The sequence below is a fragment of the Egretta garzetta genome, unplaced genomic scaffold (genome assembly GCF_000687185.1).
Source record: "Egretta garzetta isolate BGI_Z169 unplaced genomic scaffold, ASM68718v1 scaffold229, whole genome shotgun sequence".
Classification (NCBI taxonomy): domain Eukaryota; kingdom Metazoa; phylum Chordata; class Aves; order Pelecaniformes; family Ardeidae; genus Egretta; species Egretta garzetta.
This window is the reverse complement of record NW_009270000.1, coordinates 2,400,577-2,418,377: the sequence shown is the minus strand read 5'-3', so window position 1 is coordinate 2,418,377 and position 17,801 is coordinate 2,400,577. Positions and strand designations below refer to the sequence as shown.

Here is a 17,801-nt window from a genome sequence, read left to right as displayed (position 1 = left end):
TCACAGAAGAAGGGAAAGAATCCTCGCTTTGGATTCCCGGTGCTTCCCGTGAGTAGTTTTCCATAGTGTTATGTGTTACAACACAGAGCTTTGTAGGTTCTGTCTTTCAGGATACTATGTCCCGTTGGAGTAGCTGACCCTGGAAACTAACAGTTTCACATAAATAGGCATAGTGTGAAACAAATGACAGGTTTGATTGGCATTTACTTCGTTACAGAAGGCAGGATTACATTTCTTAATGTCAGGAGATGTCCACGGAAAACTGTCAGTTCTACTGTAGGAGCATTTTTTCTAATTCCTTGGTTCGATGTTAATTTGCAGCCAGGTGTTAGACTAGCCCTTAGCATGCTACTGAAAACTTGCATCCTTGCGTTTGTGCCTCGTGGCAAATGTCCCATAAGTGGTGACGGGTTTGGGAGGATGTAATTTCTGTGGCAGTTGGACAAAGCCATTCATTCTGAAAACCAAAACCCCACTTCTGTGTAGTGAGATATTGGTGAGGCAGTGTCATAGGCTGCTTTCCTGCTCTCAGCTTACTGCAGAGCAGAATTGGTACACAGTGTACTGACACTCCAGCAGTCTGGCTTCAGATCCCCTGGTGGCTGCTATGTGAAAGAGGTAGTTCTTCCTTCCTACACAAGTCGAAGGTCTGCATATTTTGGGCATTCTTATTCCTAACATTGAAGTTCAGTGCTTTTGAAAGTGAAAGTCAACTAAATCATCGCACTGCAGTGTTGTGAAGTCTTGCCTTTTCTCTCTCTAAGTCCAGGAGAACCTAGAGCTAAGGTATGCTGTCTTTTAATATATTATTCTAATGTTAAAGGCAGGTAGCCCTGCATATTTTTGAGGTGTCTGTATTGTTCTATCGCTTGCTTGCTATGTGTTGGTTTTAGATTTACTTGCAGCTGCAATAGCATGCTGCTGAGATGATCATTTATTAGCTGGGCATACAGTGGTGTGACCCTTCCCTACCCCACAAAAGTGCCACTGTTGTTGGACATTAATTTAAATTAAAAGCATCCAGCACCAAACAAAGCAAGTATTTTGTGTATTGTACTGAGATGTCTTCAGGATGACAGAGAAGCCTTGGTTACAGGCTGCACAGATACAGTTCAAGACTTCAGGCTTTTAAAAAGGAAAAAAAAGAAATCATGGTTTGGTGCGTGTTACTAGTCTCCCACCTACCTCATGGAAGCTGAGGGTACAGAAAGGAATGGAACTGGTGTTTGTTAAACACAGATAAGCTTTCTGATACTTTGGAAATAGGCACATGAACTTTCTGCTGGTAATACACAGTGAAGGAGTTCTCTTTTAAACCATGCTCTTGTGCCTAGTAGGATTTCTAATAGCATGGAAAGACAATAGAAGTGTCTGCAAATGGCTTGTTGCTTTCCTTTAAAAAAAAAAAAATGTCTGACTGCTAAAATAACTCAATCCTACTATTTAAACTCACAATTCAGTGGTTGCAGCCTGAAGGACTCAAATATTTATGGGAAGCTGTTGGAAGCAGATTCCCATTCAGTTAAACCAGAAGTGAAACCAGTTACCAGAACTTGGGTATCAAACCTCTTCAGCTGGACAAGTGTTTTGTTTTTTTTTTTAAAAATAAATTGTTGCACTGACCTAGATACTGAAGTCTTACTGGTTCTGCGTCAGTGTATCAGGTTATATGGCTGTGTCTATAGCTGTAAGGATTGAGTGTTTACTTCTGTGAGACAAAGCTAGATCGTTTCCATCAGCAATTACAAATCTGAAGTTTCACTGTAATGATACACTCTTTAGAGATGAAAACCAAACTGTTCTTAACTGTCATCATCTAACAGTACAAGTGCAAGCCCAGCTTCATTGATAACTGTAATTGCTCGTGTGCAGAATAGCTCCTGACAAGGGTAAGGTAGGGAGCCTGACCAGTTAATGTTGGGAACTCATCTAGCCTTATGCTGGGCTTGCAGAGCACTCTGTGCCCCACCATCCCTGTGAAGCTCAGTGGAAAGCTTACAATGCTGATGGTGGCACTGGCATTGCAGGGACCAGTGACAGGGATCAAAAAAAATGACAGCCATTCCATAGCTGGAGGATGAGGAGCTGAACCCAGTACGATGTGAATTGCCATCTGTCTCTTTCTCAGCTCAGGCACCACTACTAAAGGTACAGAAACCACGGCTGTATCACACGCTGTGCCTTACACAGGCTGTTAGTAAATTGTCTCTTCTGGTATTTTCCTGGGTATGCTAAGACTGGTTTTCCAGCGTTGAGTATATACTGATTACCTGCATCATTTTGGTGTGATATTTACTGCCTTATAGAAATATTTGCGTCGCTGTGTACAATGACACAGTACTCAGCTAATGCAACTTCACAGATTCAGGTGATATTCCACTGAAAAATGTTGGTCTATCCGTGTCCAATTTAATAGACTGAAATGTGTATGCTTCTGAAAGTGGGTGTTTTCTTCCTTGTTTTAGGCTCATCTTCCTGCTTTATACATAGATCTTAAAGATTCTGTGTTAATAAGCATTTTTAAAGCTAGTCTAGAGGTTCCTTCTGTAATCTTGCAGTTGGTTTTGTGTTGGGACACTGAAGAAATACAGGATGGGGAAGAAAAAACTTTGGGAAAAGGGATAAAGTTGAAGTGTCACCTCCAAAAATGGTGGTGATGTAGCCAGGAAGATGGAATAAGTCACCTCACAACTTAATTATTGGCCAACTATCGTGAATGAAAAATAGAGTATGGCTGCTTTGTGTTTAAATAACAAAAATTAAACACGGTTATTTCTCCAATGATACCTGTATTTTTGAGTACACAAAGGTTGTACTAGCTCTATCTCTGCAAGCATTGCTTTTCTGCAGGTAGAATCAGTCAAATAATGGTACAAATGCTTTGGTGCTTAAGGACATAGTATAGTTACAGACAGTATTTCCAGACCACTACCTTTAAAGGGCTGCTGGTGTGAACTCTTACCCTTCACTGAGTACTAGGCTGTGGAGGTTCACAGAGCCATGTCTCGGTCTCTGAATGTGTGTGTGCATCTCACAAGCTCAGTACCGTTTGACAAAAGTTTTATATTGGACTTTCATCTCTAACCTCCAAGTACTGAGTTTAGGTTGCTTTAAAACCAGTTCATTTAGATATGAATGAATACCTCAAAGGTTACAAGCAACAAACTTCAACATGTTTTCTTTTTGCCTTCGATTCTGGCTAGTGTTGTGCTGCTTATGTAACAGAAGAAAAGATCTCTTTTTGGGTTGGTTTTTTTTTTGGGTTGGTTTTTTTTTTGGTTGTTTTTTTTTTTTTTTTTTTTTATAAGTTTTTAATTCTTTTTCTTTGAATGAAGCAACAAACTTCAACATGTTTTCTTTTTGCCTTCGATTCTGGCTAGTGTTGTGCTGCTTATGTAACAGAAGAAAAGATCTCTTTTTGGGTTGGTTTTTTTTTGGTTGTTTTTTTTTTTATCTTCTAATAGTTTGTAATTGCTGTACTAGTAAGTGTTTGGCAGCTAGGAAGCCTAGAAGTACAAAGAAAAGTGAACCTTATTGTAAAGCTGGCTATTTAATTTCCAAAAAGGGAATTTAGTACACCTTCTGCAATTCTGAATAGCACTGCAATGTGGTAGGACAGAAGAAACATAAAGCCAATAAAAGACTTTTTTGGAGGAGGTGTGGTGTCTTAATCTGTTGTTGCTTGTTTAGTCACACTACCATGCTTTTAGAGGATGCAAAAAAAGGCTTATCTGGGTTTTGTTAGATATATTTTGATTTTCTTTCAATTTGCTGTTAAATAACATTGAAACTTAAGCTTTAGGTAAAGAAGTAAATTGCTCAAATAACTTATCAAAACAAAATATTAGAGCATAAAGGCATCTGATTCAGTGCTGCGAAAAAAAATTGCAGATATCATTCTAATAACTGGTTTCACTTCACTGTTTAATAAGAACAAAAAGTACCATTTTATTTTCGGTCTTCCACCCTGCCCTCTCTCAGGAGAGTGAAATACTGATGCTGTTGTTCTAAATGGGCAGTTCCTTAACTCTTTGATAGCATACAAAATGTAACCCCTGCAGAAACTGCTTAATATCTCTTTTGCAGTGGCATATCTGACTTGTACGAAACATTGCAGTAATTGGCTTCGTTGGTACTGTCAGAGTGAACTTGAAATGAAAGTGACAGTAACTAGTCCAGAATCTTTTTTTTGTTTTGTTCAGGGTAAAACTATTAGACAGTAAGTGACTTACTGGTTTTATTGCTTTCAATTAGCAACCCAATTTTATACTCTTTTAATTATCATTTAATTGGATTGCCCCTTTACACTCAGAGCCTGGCAGCCAAATCAGCTGATTTAGTATTTGGCACAACTGTGGGGGTGAAAATTTCTTCCATAAATCTTTCTCCAGAGGATATGTACTGCCAGCATGGAAACTCTTCTCTGGAGGTGGCAAATCTGCTTTAATAGCTCCTGTCTAACCTATAAATTTGCAGCTCCTCATTTATGCCTGATTCTGAATCCACTGTTTCAGTGGTTGTTATAACTGAGGGGGTTTGAAGCCTCCCAAGTAAAGCTTTAATGTAAAATGTAACCAGATAGGACATACGAACAGTTCTTAAATTAGATTCAAAGAGGTAATGTTGGTATATGTGTAAGTTGCTTAGGAAAGTGTGTAAGTTGTCCCTGTAACCGTTCCAAGAGATTAATTGTCGTGTCCTTGCATGTTCTTAGTGGAGGGGGAATCAGTGTTGTAAACTGACCTTTGAGAGTAAACCAGAGGGCAAGGCAGGGGTTGGGGATGCTTTTTAAAAGGGACTGGAAGGGAGAAAGGAAGAGAAGAGCCAATGGTTTAGGGACTAAAGGAGAAGTGGTACACCAAAGCCTTGCTGGGCTGGGAGAAGAGGCCCTTCCTGAGCCTTCAGCTCCAGCCCTCTCCCCTCCCCTGGCAGAAAGAGGAGGCGGGAAAGCACCAGCAAAAAAACCCCGGAGGAAATAGGAAGGACATGTTGCTCTCCCGTTACTAGTCCTGGACTCAAAACATGGATAACATCATCCTCTCTGGAGCTGATTGCATGTGTGGGCTTAAAAAAAGGTCCACCATCTGGTGGCTGGGCTTCTTTTTTTGTCAGCTTCTGGCTCCTCTGTAAACTGTTTTGGGAGTGGGGAGGGAGGGCTGTTTATATCAATGTTAAATCCGTTAGTAGAGGAATCTTTTTTAACCTCCTCCTTGTAATCCTCAGGGTTAAATGTTTTCAGCTCGTAGTTCAGTTGCAGTTATTTGTAGCTGGCATTCACATTTGGTCTGTAATTCAATTTAGATGATGCTGCTTGGCCCAAATTAGAGCAGACTAGTACAAGGAGCTTGGTGCGTGTAGAAAACCGATCACTAACTCCATAGTTAAGGTCATCCAAGTAGAGCTGTAAGTATTTCCCCTCAAGTGGCTTGAATTTACTTGGGGAATTGTGATTTATACTGTCAGATCTCATTTGTCAGATTTCTCAACTAATGAAAGTGCTGAGTAACAACCTTATTGTCATCACAAAAAATACTCTAAAATACTCATTAATCCGTGCGGTTTCAGTTCCAGCTGTTTGCCAGTTATTTATTTATTAGTCTGTTTTCTGAATAGCTTCCAGCGACACATTCTTCAGAGAGATTTTATTCATACATGTATCTACTTATAGGTGAGGAATTTGAAACTGGAGCATGAGCAGGAGAAAAACAAGATCTTGTCAGAAGCATTAGAGACGCTAGCTACTGAACACCATGAACTAGAGCAGTCTCTGGTTAAGGGATCTCCGCCTCTCAGCATCATCAGTGAAGAGCAGTTCTATGATGCTGTTTCAGGTAAGTAATGATGTCCAGAATGTGAGTGTGAATGTGGTGAATGTATTGGGAGGGAGATAAGGGGGTGGGATCAGTCTCACTTTAAGTGAAATCTGCTGCCTTTCTAATGTGGAACTAATTTTAGGAGAATGCTTCATGTGCTTTATGAGTGGGCCTCTCAAAAATTGCCTGAGTTCATCTGTAGAATTGTATTGTTTCACTTTAGCACGACAAAGCTACAAAACCACAGGGCAGTCATGAAAGGTCTGATTGCCTGGGTGTCTACGCCCTTTTTTTAAACAGCAAAACTTAAGGTTCCTATCTGACTTCTGACTTGCTTTCTCCATGGGTGGTGTGTGTTTCTTCTTTTGTTCTGTTGTTAAGATCAGTCCTTAACATTCCTTAGTTTTGAGGGATCGTGAGGTTTAAGAAAAGCTTGTTCTGTTTCACTTCTGTGTACCTTAAGTGTCACAGGTAGAAGAAACAGCTGAATCAAAATCCTGCATGCATTTCTGAAATATCTTTTCTTTCCCTGTCTGCTCTTCACTATCTTTCATATTTTCACATGCAGAACATGCAAATAGCGAGTTTGGAAAACTCTGAACTGCATAAGATAATTGCAACATGCGTTTGTATAGAGAGGCTGTATATAGTGCAGCTCAATAATAGCTCTAACTGGGTGATCCCACAGCGCACAGCTGTCTACAACTATGAAGGATCTGGAAAAGCTTGAGGGTGAACGTAGCCTAACTGTAGCAGGTAATTAGGTTGTGATGGCATATTTCACAAGCAAGCATGGGGTTACCTTTTCTGCGAGCTGAATTGTCTGATGCTTCTGACAGATGAGAAAAGCGGTGTTCCCAGACTCCTTGGTAGGTGTTTTGCAGTGTGCAACTTCAGCAGAGAATAAAAACAGGCGAAGTGGAGTCTATGCTTAAGTATAGCACTAGCACAGGAACACAGCAAATCAACAGCAGACATTGCTGCTTGGCACAGTAACAGATTTATCAAGCCTTTAAGGAGAAGAGATTGAGGAACAGTAGAAACAGGTTCTTCAACCAGAACCAAAAGAACAATTCTGCTGAAGGGCCTCAGGCTCTTTTGCTCCTCGAAACAAAGCAGAGAATAGTTGTTTATGTGGTGCTTCTGGAATGTAGTCTCTGCAGCCAGGTTTGCTGTGTGTATATGAGAGAATACTCAGCTATAAAGACCTGTTGGTCTATACATCTTATAACTGACCCAGTCTCTACATCTTCTTGAATGAAAGTGTCCAAAGCTTCCTCTCTAGCTGGGAGAGGTGGTGTTTTTGTCACTTGAAGCTGCAGACAAATCACATTGAGTCATTTTGTATAACTGTGAAACTTGCTGAGTGTGTATATGTATATATACATGCACACACATATATATATATGTAGATGTGTATATATACACACATGTGTGCGCTTACACACACACACAACATATATGTCAATTCTCTCTCCTTCAGGAGAAGTTACTTGATGTAATTAATCTTGATTGCAATTTAAGTAATTTTCCAGGACAGGCTCACTTTCTTGGCTGTCTGTCAGCTTCATCAGACTTGTGTTAGATTCTCTTCTCTAGGTTGTTCACCTTCAGTGCTTTGCAGTGGCTAGGGTCCTCTCTCTCTGAAGGCACATGTTTGGGGGAAGTGCACTCTGATTTTTTGGGTGGGCTAGAGAAAGGGAAATGTGATATATTTTCCTGGCTGCTGGATGCATGCTTACAACTTTCACCATAAGCACAAAAGGAATGAGTTCTTCGTGGGTGTGGCTTGGGGTTGTTTGTTTTTAGGTTTGGTTTTTTTTTTTTTTTTTTTTGGTCTAATCACTGAGATTCTGGTAATACTTTCTAACCCCTTTGCTTTTCCTCTGTGTCTGGAGTCTCAACTAGAAGGCTTCTTGTCTCTGTAGGAAAAGAATACAGTGAGAGCAGATGGGTCGGGGATATATGGCAGTGTCTCAGTTTGGGAATGTGGGTCTTCTTTCTTGGGCTAATGAGACGGGGGATATGATCATAAATATTTTTGTAGCAGAGAGCAGTGACTGGGCCTAATTGTCAGAAGCTAAAAACTTGTACCTCCAGAAATCTAAACTATTAGGACTTTGTCTTCAAAGCTTTTGCTAAACCTGATTTGCAATCTGATAATATTAAATTAAATGATACTGATTTTGGATAAATAGACATATTCATGAATTATCTTACTAGGCTGTATAGGAGATTGAGTGAACACCAATGCATTTGAACAGGTTGATGTGACAAGTCAGTGGAAAAATGCCGCTACTTTGAGAGTGGTTTTTCTATTAGGATACCATCTTCTTCTAGTTACAGTTCTCTGAATTTTTAAATCTCCACCGTAGGAGTGAGTTTAGAAGTGAGAGTATTGCATAACTAGGCTTGCACTTTGAGATGAAGAATCGTTAGCTTTGACTTGACAGGTTGAAAGAAGAAGCACTGCTGCTTTTTGGTTTTGGTTTTTTTGAAAGAAAGTTGTCTGCATATTAGACACCGTTGCTTGTTTACTTTCAACAAAAGTATCGCTAGCTGTGGCAATTCATAGCAATGCAAGACTTTTCAAACCGGTTTTTGAACAAGAAGTGTACTAGAAAGGATATGTTCCCGGCAGCAGTTACTTGTCCCCATTTACCATCCTCTGATTCACATTGTAGAACAATCTGATTGCATGAACCAGACTCCTGAATGAAGCTGAATCAGAATATGCAGTCTGGTTGCTATTGGACCCTCAGTCCATCATGGTAGGAGCATAGAGCTGATCTGAAGAGAACACCACCAGAAATGTATCTAGTTCAACTGTCAAGTCCTCAGCAGCATCTGGCTCTCAAATCTGCTCCAACTGAGCCATGCTACCTGCTAATGTTAGCATAGACTAAATTGGTTGCTGATACATCTGTGTTGTGTAGTTCTGTTTGTAGAAATTGTGGGCACAATTACAGAAATATCTTCTTTCTTTTCCAAAACTGGGGTGAGGGAAATATTTGTAATGTGGTAAGATTGCTTACTGATGTAGTAGTTTATTTGCTGAAGTCTTTCCTCTTCAAGTGATAGGCTGTTATCAATGCTTTCTGACTGTTGTAGTGACTCCTAAATCTCTGCAGTGGGAGAGCAGTATACACAGAACATGAAAGGAAGAACCTGCATGGTATTTAGTGTTAAGAACAGCAAAGTTAAGGGTGTTACTAATCTGAACTCTGATAGGAATAGGTCAGTTAACAGTGCTTCCCAGTGTGCTGATCCACATCATGAGAGTGGTGGAAATATGTAATTAAACTCAATAGCACATGGAGTCCTGGAGCTCTCTGTTTCAGGATTGAATACTTAACATGTGTCAAACTCTTCTTCGATATTTAAAGCAGGATGGGGTGGAACTGGGGAAGGGAAGAAGCACTACACAAGACCAATGGCATCTCCTAGGTAGCTGGAAAAGTTATTAGCTTTGTTTAAGTATGCAGACCTCAGGAAGCATATAAAGATGGAATACAGATGCAAATTGCACACCCAGTTTGGGAAGAGCTTAGAACTGTCCTGATTTTCCTCTTTAACCGGTTTTATCTGAGGTGGGGGTTTTTTTGCAAACACAACTTTTGTGTGTGTTGAGGGGGGTATTAATGGTTTTACATAGATGCAATCTTGCTTAAAAGCAGTTATTTAGCTACAGGAATATTCAGATTATACTGAAGCTAACCTGCCGTCGTACAGCTTCAACTGTTATGTACCACTAATGGGTGCTGTGTTTATAAATAATGCTCCTAAATGGTACAAGAAGTAGTCAACTAGTTCTGTTGCTTTTGCTCACTTTCTAGTTTGTCTCCAGTTATCAGCTCACTTAAAAGTAAAACTCGTACAAAAAGCATAGAAACTTACTGCCCTTCCTTCTATATTTAGGGTAGTTTTGTCTTGTAGCTTTTTTTGAACGCATACCAAAAATACTCCACAGCCTCTGCAAGAACATTGCAGAGGCTGTGGAGTTCTTGCCTTGAATACAGTTAGAAGAATGAATTCAAGTATCTCTGAGAGGGATGGGAAATACCTCGTCAGAATTCAAACCCAGCCTTGCCAGTGGTTAAATACTACCTTTTTCAGGTGTATTATTAATCAAATACATTGGCCAAACTTTTCTATCTGGAACTGAAGACTTACCAGTTGTTGCAATAGGAGATGAACTTCCCTGGAGTTAAGTTTCTGTCATTGCTTCTGCTGTTTCCCCTTGCTCTCCCACTCTTGCAAAATGTAGCTTGTGTTTTTGCTGTTACCCTGACACTTCAGGTTTCATGAGCTGGAGTGCTTCCTAGTCAGCCTGGTCTTGTCTCAAAGATGACTTAAAAATTCTGGCTTCTGAACAGGGACTCTTATTCCTTCTCCCCTCTCCTCAGCCCACACCCCCTTAAGTTCAATAGAAAAAAAAAATCTGATTTTTTCCTAGTCATCTGTTTGACAGCTGCTCCGTAGCAACTTGTGAATATAAATCTTTTTTTGCAGTGACGGGGGAGTATGCAAATCTTAATTCAGAAAAGAGTTAGCTGCAAGTACACAGGGAAAAGCTCGGTTTGAGTTGCCTGTTGATCTGTGCTCACAATCCAATACTAGGCTTGTTCACTCCGACACCTAAACAAACTCTGAAGGCTTGTTAGGCTCGTTGGGTCAAAGGACGTGGCTGAGGTTTAGGGATTGGAGATTGCTGTCTTTGATGGTAGGAGGGATTGGAGATTGCTGTCTTTGGCAGGAGCTGTTGTAGACATACTTTCTCAATGAGAGCCATTTCTCAGGAAAATGGGAGAGATGTCTCTAGAGACCGATTTCTTCTAACAGTGTCTGGTTTCACTCTTCTACTGTTCTTTATTGTATAGCATGCTCTTGTTGTATTAAGCAAGGCACGTGCCCTGGAGAAGGCTGGCTGGTCAGTGTCTACAGCTCTGGAAAGGTTTGCAGGTGCTGAGCTCAGTTCAGCATAATCTTCTCTTGTAGTAAGGCCAGCATTAGGAGAACTGATCATGTGCAGCGTTTAAAAATCCTTATTATACTGAGAAGCATACCAGAGAGTGGTCAGCAATTCTGGTGAAGCTTACCTATTCTTCCCTTTCTGCCTCTGGAGTCCTAGGTCTGTTCCAGAAACTCAAATTGAGGGAGTTGTGTGTCATGACTCTTGTCTGAAAACAAGACAGTCCCAGGTAGTACAGAAGAAGGAAAGAGCCTTACAGGAGACCGTCTCTTTGCTTTGGGTTTAGGTTTGCTTCATGCTTTCCTTGTCACAATAACTGTTGGCACAGTTGAGCAGCTCTTTTGGTAGAGAGGTGGAATACTTACCTTGAAGGGATTTATAGCTTGTCATGTGGTCAGGATGCTGAGTGTCTCTTCCTCTGTGATATTTGGATGTGCAACAGTGTTTTCCTGACTACCTGGGCTTGTGATCTCTGGAGAGATCTGCATTTTATGTAACAGACTTGTCCACAAGTAAAAATGCTTTTATCCTACTTGCTATATACAGCACCCACCAAACTAATGCTTTGATACGTTATATCATAATTTGGCACATAACTAGACTGACAAATTTGGGGAAACTTGTGAGAAGATTCTCTGGAGTGCCAGTCCACTTTTTTAACATATCCTCAGCACCAGCTGGCAGTTCTTTTCATTCCCTAGCAACTGGTGTAATTTCAGTACTGTCTTGACGAGAATAGGGATGGATGTTTTAAATGAAAGCGAAGATCTCCTTTATGTTTCTAGATCTTACTCTCTCTAGAGAGGATGGAGGCATTGTGGCATCCATTCATCAGGATTTTGCCCTGTTCTTGACCCTTCTGTAATCTGTACGTAGTAGAAAGCCCTCTTTTCACTGTCCCCTTCACCAAAGCAACATATAATTTGCATGTTCTGGAGAAGCTACTGGCTAATTTTTTAAGAGAAAACAAGAAAGCACCTAGCCGTGGACAGCTGTGACTGAGATATTCTTTCGGATGGCCTACTACTTCAGCAGGTTTTGATTGCTAGTTTTGAATTAAAATCAGTGTGTGAGAGTGGCTAATCTTGCAATTATTTCTTCGGGTATTTGCAGCCAAGAGCAGTAGCATAAGCTGAAAGTAGTACATAGCAGGGCATAGTGTCTACTAGAGTTTGGGTTTGCTTTTTTCAGCAGCAGTGAGGCTTGCATTAAGCTGTTTACCATTCAGTGTTGTAGCTGGTTTCTGCTAAAGGATTTCCCAAATGGAATAGAAATTGGTGCATCTTTATTTGTCTTGAGCTGTTCACTTGCTTCTTGGAACTTGCAATTGGATAATCTTTTGACAATCCTGTAAAGTTTGAAAGACAGACATGAAACAAAAACACAGCCTTTGGCTAGGAAATGTTTACTTTGTGATTTGGGGCAAGACTGTCTCTCTTTCTAGAGCTGGTCGAGCACTACCTGACCAAAACACTGGTTGGAAATAAGGTGGTGTTGTTGATGTTGTTTTTAGTTTTAGGCGTGATGTGGATTGTACTATTAACCTACCTTCCAGAGTACAAAGTTTATCTTATTGATCGGTGAGCTTATCATTTCGACTTTGCTGGGACTTACGTGGCTAATGTAATCCACTGCATATGATACCTCCTCCTGTTCTTTGATACTTGTTCAGGAAGTTGGGAAGCGAAGGTTGCTGAACAGCACCGGGTGTCTAAGAATTTAGACCAAGCTGAGATCTTACATAGCAGTCGTCGATACTCGAATGTTGAGGTAACTGGTATTTAGTTAGGTAAGATACTGGCATCTACCTGATATTGGCACTTGTCCTAAGCGAGATACAGCAGCTTCAATTAAGTAAAAATGTCACATTTTGGCTCTGTTTGATAGAGGATTTTTGATCTACTGTGTTCATGCTGTTCTCGCAATCTCTTTAGTCCATGTCTAGATAGAGGGCTCCAGTGGTCTGTGGCGGTACCTAGTTACTTACCAAATGGATGCTGTCATCAGGACACAGTAGCCTACTTAGGTTTCAGTTTTGTACAAAGAGGGAAGATCTGTTAGTGACTGAAGTCTAGCACAGGCTGTAGATTCATTAACATGCACCTGCTCTCTTGCAGATTCGGAATCTGAAAAATCATTAAGTGGGTTTGAAACGACAACAGCCTACTCATTAGAGGACAGCATGGATTCAAAAGATACAATAACTTCAAGCATGTCTGAAGAAAAGGTTTGTGGCAGTGGGGAGTCGCTGTCTAACGGAATCAAAAAACACAGGTAGGATGTTGCCCGTTCTTATATTGTTATAATATGCATTAATGGTGAGTAAAAGACCACAGGAATCTCTGAGAAGCTAACTGTGAAAACTTTTAAAACTTTTTTTAGGGATGATAAGTAGTTTGTTGTGCTATGATTTTATAAAGAATATTTTTCCGAGGCTGGTGTGCCTCTTGCCTCTTGCTTTTTGGTGATCAAATCTGATAAGTAAAAATAAAAATATAATGTGCTATATAGAAATGAACACACTTGTTTTTTAATAGATCTTGTTGAAATCTATGTGGGTTTTAATTCCTTCATCTATCTTTAATGATCTATGCCTCCTATTGCCTCTTTAATTTCCAGTCATTTGATCCTTCTATTGGTATCAGGAATGAATGAAAAATATTGCTAGGCTGGCATCAGAAACTCAAACGTGAACAAAGGGAGTCTTATTCTAAAAGCCTCATGTATGTTTTATGTGCTTATTTTGTGTTGTCAAATGATCCATTTTTGTTTGTTTCCTTGCCGATAAAGGAGGACAATAGGTCTGGAGTTAATGAGCTGTAATAGACACCACTATTCTTGAGTTTCGGTGAAGGGGCAATATAATGTGTGTGCTACAGATCAAGCCACACTTCCATGTGTTTCAAAAAGACTGCTTTGCAGTCTTTTGAATGTGAGGAATGATGATAGGGACACCAGATTTCTGTAGAAACAGGAAATTCATATTTAGTTTTACAGAAGCAAACAAGACATGCTTTAATTACTTGTTATCTTAAATAGTTAAATTGCAGTGACTCTTGAAATATGTAGTAATGCCAGAGACCTGATGTTTCAGGGTTCAACCTCTGCATGTATATCCCTCCCATACTAGACAAAGACTAAGGCACATGAGGGCTTGGGTGGAGTAACGGGGTGGTTTGGGAAAGTAACATTAAACAGCTGACTAAGCATGTCACTCTGCACTCTTGTGCTGTTAGCAAGGGAGGTATTTATGGCTTTGGCAAAGTGCCTTGCCTAATTAGAGCAGGAAGTTCAGGGTGGGGGGGAAGCACTAGGTGAAGGTGGACAGCTGAATTGCATTCATTGCCTTGGAAACAATGAGGAGAAAGGAGGCAATTAGTGATCAATGTGAAAACGATGATGCATGTTGACATGCATTGTTTTTGAAGAGTTTTAACAGGAATTGATCTTATGTTTACTATAAAAAAAGAAATAACTTGGCAAGTTTCCGTAACACTGCACTATGTTATCAGACCTGTAGGGAGCAGGTGACTGACGGAGCATTTAAGCTCTGCTGGTTTTATAAGGGGGAATGAAGATTAACAAACAAGTACCTCTGCGTAAGTTGTTTCTCTGAGTTGCGTGTCTTAGTTGTAAAAAGAGTATAGGATGTTGGGAGTAAAATGAGTGCATGAGTTGGCTGGCTAATAATTTACTGCTAAAGAAAACTGAAAACATCTATTTTGCATATAGATAAGATTGTACAGTCATAATTTAATGTGACTAGATTACTACAGAGCACATTCTAGGTTGAGCTGTAACATTAAGTTTTTTTTACCTGGCACCTTGGTGACACATTGGGATTGGTCCACAAATATATTGATGCAAACTGTTTCTCCCCAGAGCTCAGCCAATTTAAATCTTGCCTCCAACAGAACCTTCCCAGGGGATAGGAGTTGTGTGGTGCTTCCAGCCTTGTTTCTGAGGCTTTTGGCAGCAGCGATGTTTGGCCTGGTACAGGATCTGATTGCAGTTCTGACTTCAGAATTGTTACCTACCTGGAGCTGCTGGCTCCAGTTTGTGCCTCTCTTGGTTTTGGGAATCGTTAGAGGGCATGTGGGCACATATGCATCATCTGTGATACCGTTTACTTTCAGAGCAGAAACTTTTAACTACTTCACGCTGTGTGAAGAGAGGGGGTCAGAACATTTTGACAGCACTTAATTCCATCCTTACACCCTTGGGTTTGCTCTCACTTTTTTGTTTAACTTTCATTTGTGTTAACCACGTGGAAACAAGTCACTTAGAGAATAGACCAGACTAATTTCTTTTGCATAAAATCTTGATAGCTTCTTGTAGTTCCTCAGATGAATAGAGGATCTGCAGCTGCATTTGGGTTGAGAGTACCTAACACTGGTTAGCAGTCAGTATAAATAAGACTATTTCCTACCTTCATCTGGAAAACCTGAGTTCTGATCTGACTCTCTTATTTGAGTGGTGAGGGTTTTTCACAGGGAGGTAGAGGTCAGTTTTTGATGGGGGCCGCGTGTTTTGGTTTTGGAGATGTTGGTTCCAAGGAATTAAAAGTGTCGAGATGTACATATATAGACAGGTGAAGCTGGTGCCACTTACAATCTGCTGTCGTGTTCTGATTTTTTTAAATGTAGTTTGCATCCTACTGATTGTGCATAGAGTGTTTGAAAGAATGTGGGTGACATGACTTCATGTAGTTTAGGTTGATTTGAGAGTGGACTTAATTTTTGAAAACTTTTGAGAGAGGATTTGAGAGAGAGGAGACATTAAATCCAGAAGCATTCAAATCAGTTCTTTTTAAGAAGAAAATACTTCATCTGAGCCAAACCTAAAAAAAAACCCAACCAACCAACCCCCTTCCCCCCCACCCCTTGCACAAAAACATAAAACCAACATTTAACATCCATCATCACTCCCATTTCCCTCTTATTGCTAAGTTTTTGTAGTCAGCTTTCCTTTTTGTTCCCCCCTTGGGGGCCTTTCAGAATGGAAACATATTTGTGTTTGACTTTTTGGGAGCCAGAAGGTTATTTGATCAGGTTTACATGAAGATCAAGCTAGCCATGCCTTTTTCATACCATGTGTCTTCTTCCCCACAAGATTCCTGTAGTAGCTGATCTACTATATATAGTGTTTAGAACAAGTGTTTTTGTTTAAGTGAATGATCTTAAATGCATCTTCTGTTCTACTGCACAGAAATTTCAGCAGATGTTTTTGTCACTTAAAGCTAAAATTAACTTCCTGAGTTGTTTCTAAAATTGACATCTGGAAGGAAATTTTTGCATTCACAAACCTTTCCCTTAATCACAGGGAGCATGTCAAGGTTAGTAGGCCTCACGTCTTGGCTGCCTGTCATTTTTCCACTTGTCCATATTTGTCCCTGGGATCTTTCTTGGTGGCTTAAAACTGCTTTGTTTCTTCAGTATGTGTGTATTATATTGGAGAAAAGAATGGACTCCCATATCAGGTTTGGCTGATATACGCAAGAAATATGGATGAATGGCTGGAACTGAATGCCAACTTTCAAGTAATTAAACAAAGTGAGTGGAGGTTAACTTTAATGAAAACATTAGCTTTAACATGTAAGGAAAGCAATTGTGTATACTTCAGCAAACTAAAGGCACGTGAGTGCGTTTTATAGACAGAAGGGCTTACTTAAACACAAATAGCTGCTCTGCTAAGCTGCCTTCATTAAAGAATACACACAAAAAAATAAGTAAACACTACCAGTGAAGATAAGACTGAATACTTGGTGGACACTGTCCTCTCCTGGACATTTGTATCAAAGCATCCACAGAAGTATTTTATACTTAATATTATTCAAGGTGATCTGTTTCAGGAAATATTTTTGTATCAGTAGAAAATCAGAATAGGGGGTGAGTGTCATGTTGGTCAATTAAAATAAATCCTCCTACCCACTCATCCCCTGCATGGGTGCCAAGTAAAACAAGTCAGTGTTAGGCTGTTAGCTACCTACTAACAAAACGTAGTTTGGTACCATAAGGAGTTCAGGCATATCATTAGGTTTTTGATTGGGTGGGGCTTGTATTTTAAGGAGAATTTTTCAGTTTTGTTCTTTCTGAAAACTGAAACATCAGCTCTGGTAAAGGTGTTTCAGTAGCAGATAAGTATGGGAGGTGACACAGCAAGCAGGGCTACTGAAACTTAACAACTTAGCCTGATTGGATTTTTTTTTTTTCTTCTTCTTCTCTTGGCAATGTTTCTGTTTATCAGGGAAGTGGGGTGGAGGAGGCAGCTATAGCCTGTTCACACTCTCTAAAATAAAGACATTGCTTTAGCTGCTTTGAGGGGAGACAAGACCACCTTGGTTAGGAGGGCAACACGATCATTTAGAGTTAAGTAAACTTTGAAGCTCAAATAGTTCATGCAGCTTGAGTGAGCTTTAGGTATTTTTTATCTATTGAGAATTTTTCTCATTGGTAATAGCTTTGTGATCCAAGCATGAATTTTAGTGTTGTTGTAGACAAAGGGCTTTGACCTATATTTATGCCTTTCTATAGGTAAATTGGATTAATAGTTGAGCTAGTCAGTAGCAGTAAGAAAAATGAACAAAATATGTGCCTGATTTCTTGGAAAGCTGAGAAATACAGGCTGTATTACACAGCCTAAATATGAAAATACATTCAAGACTTGCTTCAGAATATGTCAGCCCCCTGTAGAACAGGCTGCTGTGGTTTTTCTTTTTTTCTTTAATGATGCTGCTTTTTCTGTTGTTGCTGAGGGCTGATTTTCATATAGGCAATAAATGTCATGATCCTTCATTGTCCATATACAGGTAACTAGCAAAAAAACCACCCCACTGTATAACCCTCAGATCTGTTCAGACATGGTGAACACATACCTATGTACCTACTCAGAAAGATATTACTTTTTCTCACAAAGACACAACTAAATATCTTAATGGTGCCATCGTGAAAACACTGTTCTGATAACTGATGTAGAAATTCTCTTCCACTGCTCTTACACAAGATGAAGGGAATGGT

The 17,801-nt window shown here is 39.9% G+C and overlaps 1 protein-coding gene across 2 annotated transcripts in view; it reads left to right on the top strand.

Moving 5' to 3' along the window:
- Positions 1 to 17,801, top strand: part of OSBPL1A (oxysterol binding protein like 1A) — a 78,744-nt gene that overhangs the window by 46,082 nt on the left and 14,861 nt on the right. For both annotated transcript variants that reach the window (XM_009647649.2, XM_035902992.1), the window contains 2 exons: positions 5,669 to 5,831; positions 12,903 to 13,059. In XM_009647649.2, the coding sequence (XP_009645944.1) occupies positions 5,669 to 5,831; positions 12,903 to 13,059 (320 nt within the window). The remainder of the gene's footprint in view (positions 1 to 5,668; positions 5,832 to 12,902; positions 13,060 to 17,801) is intronic.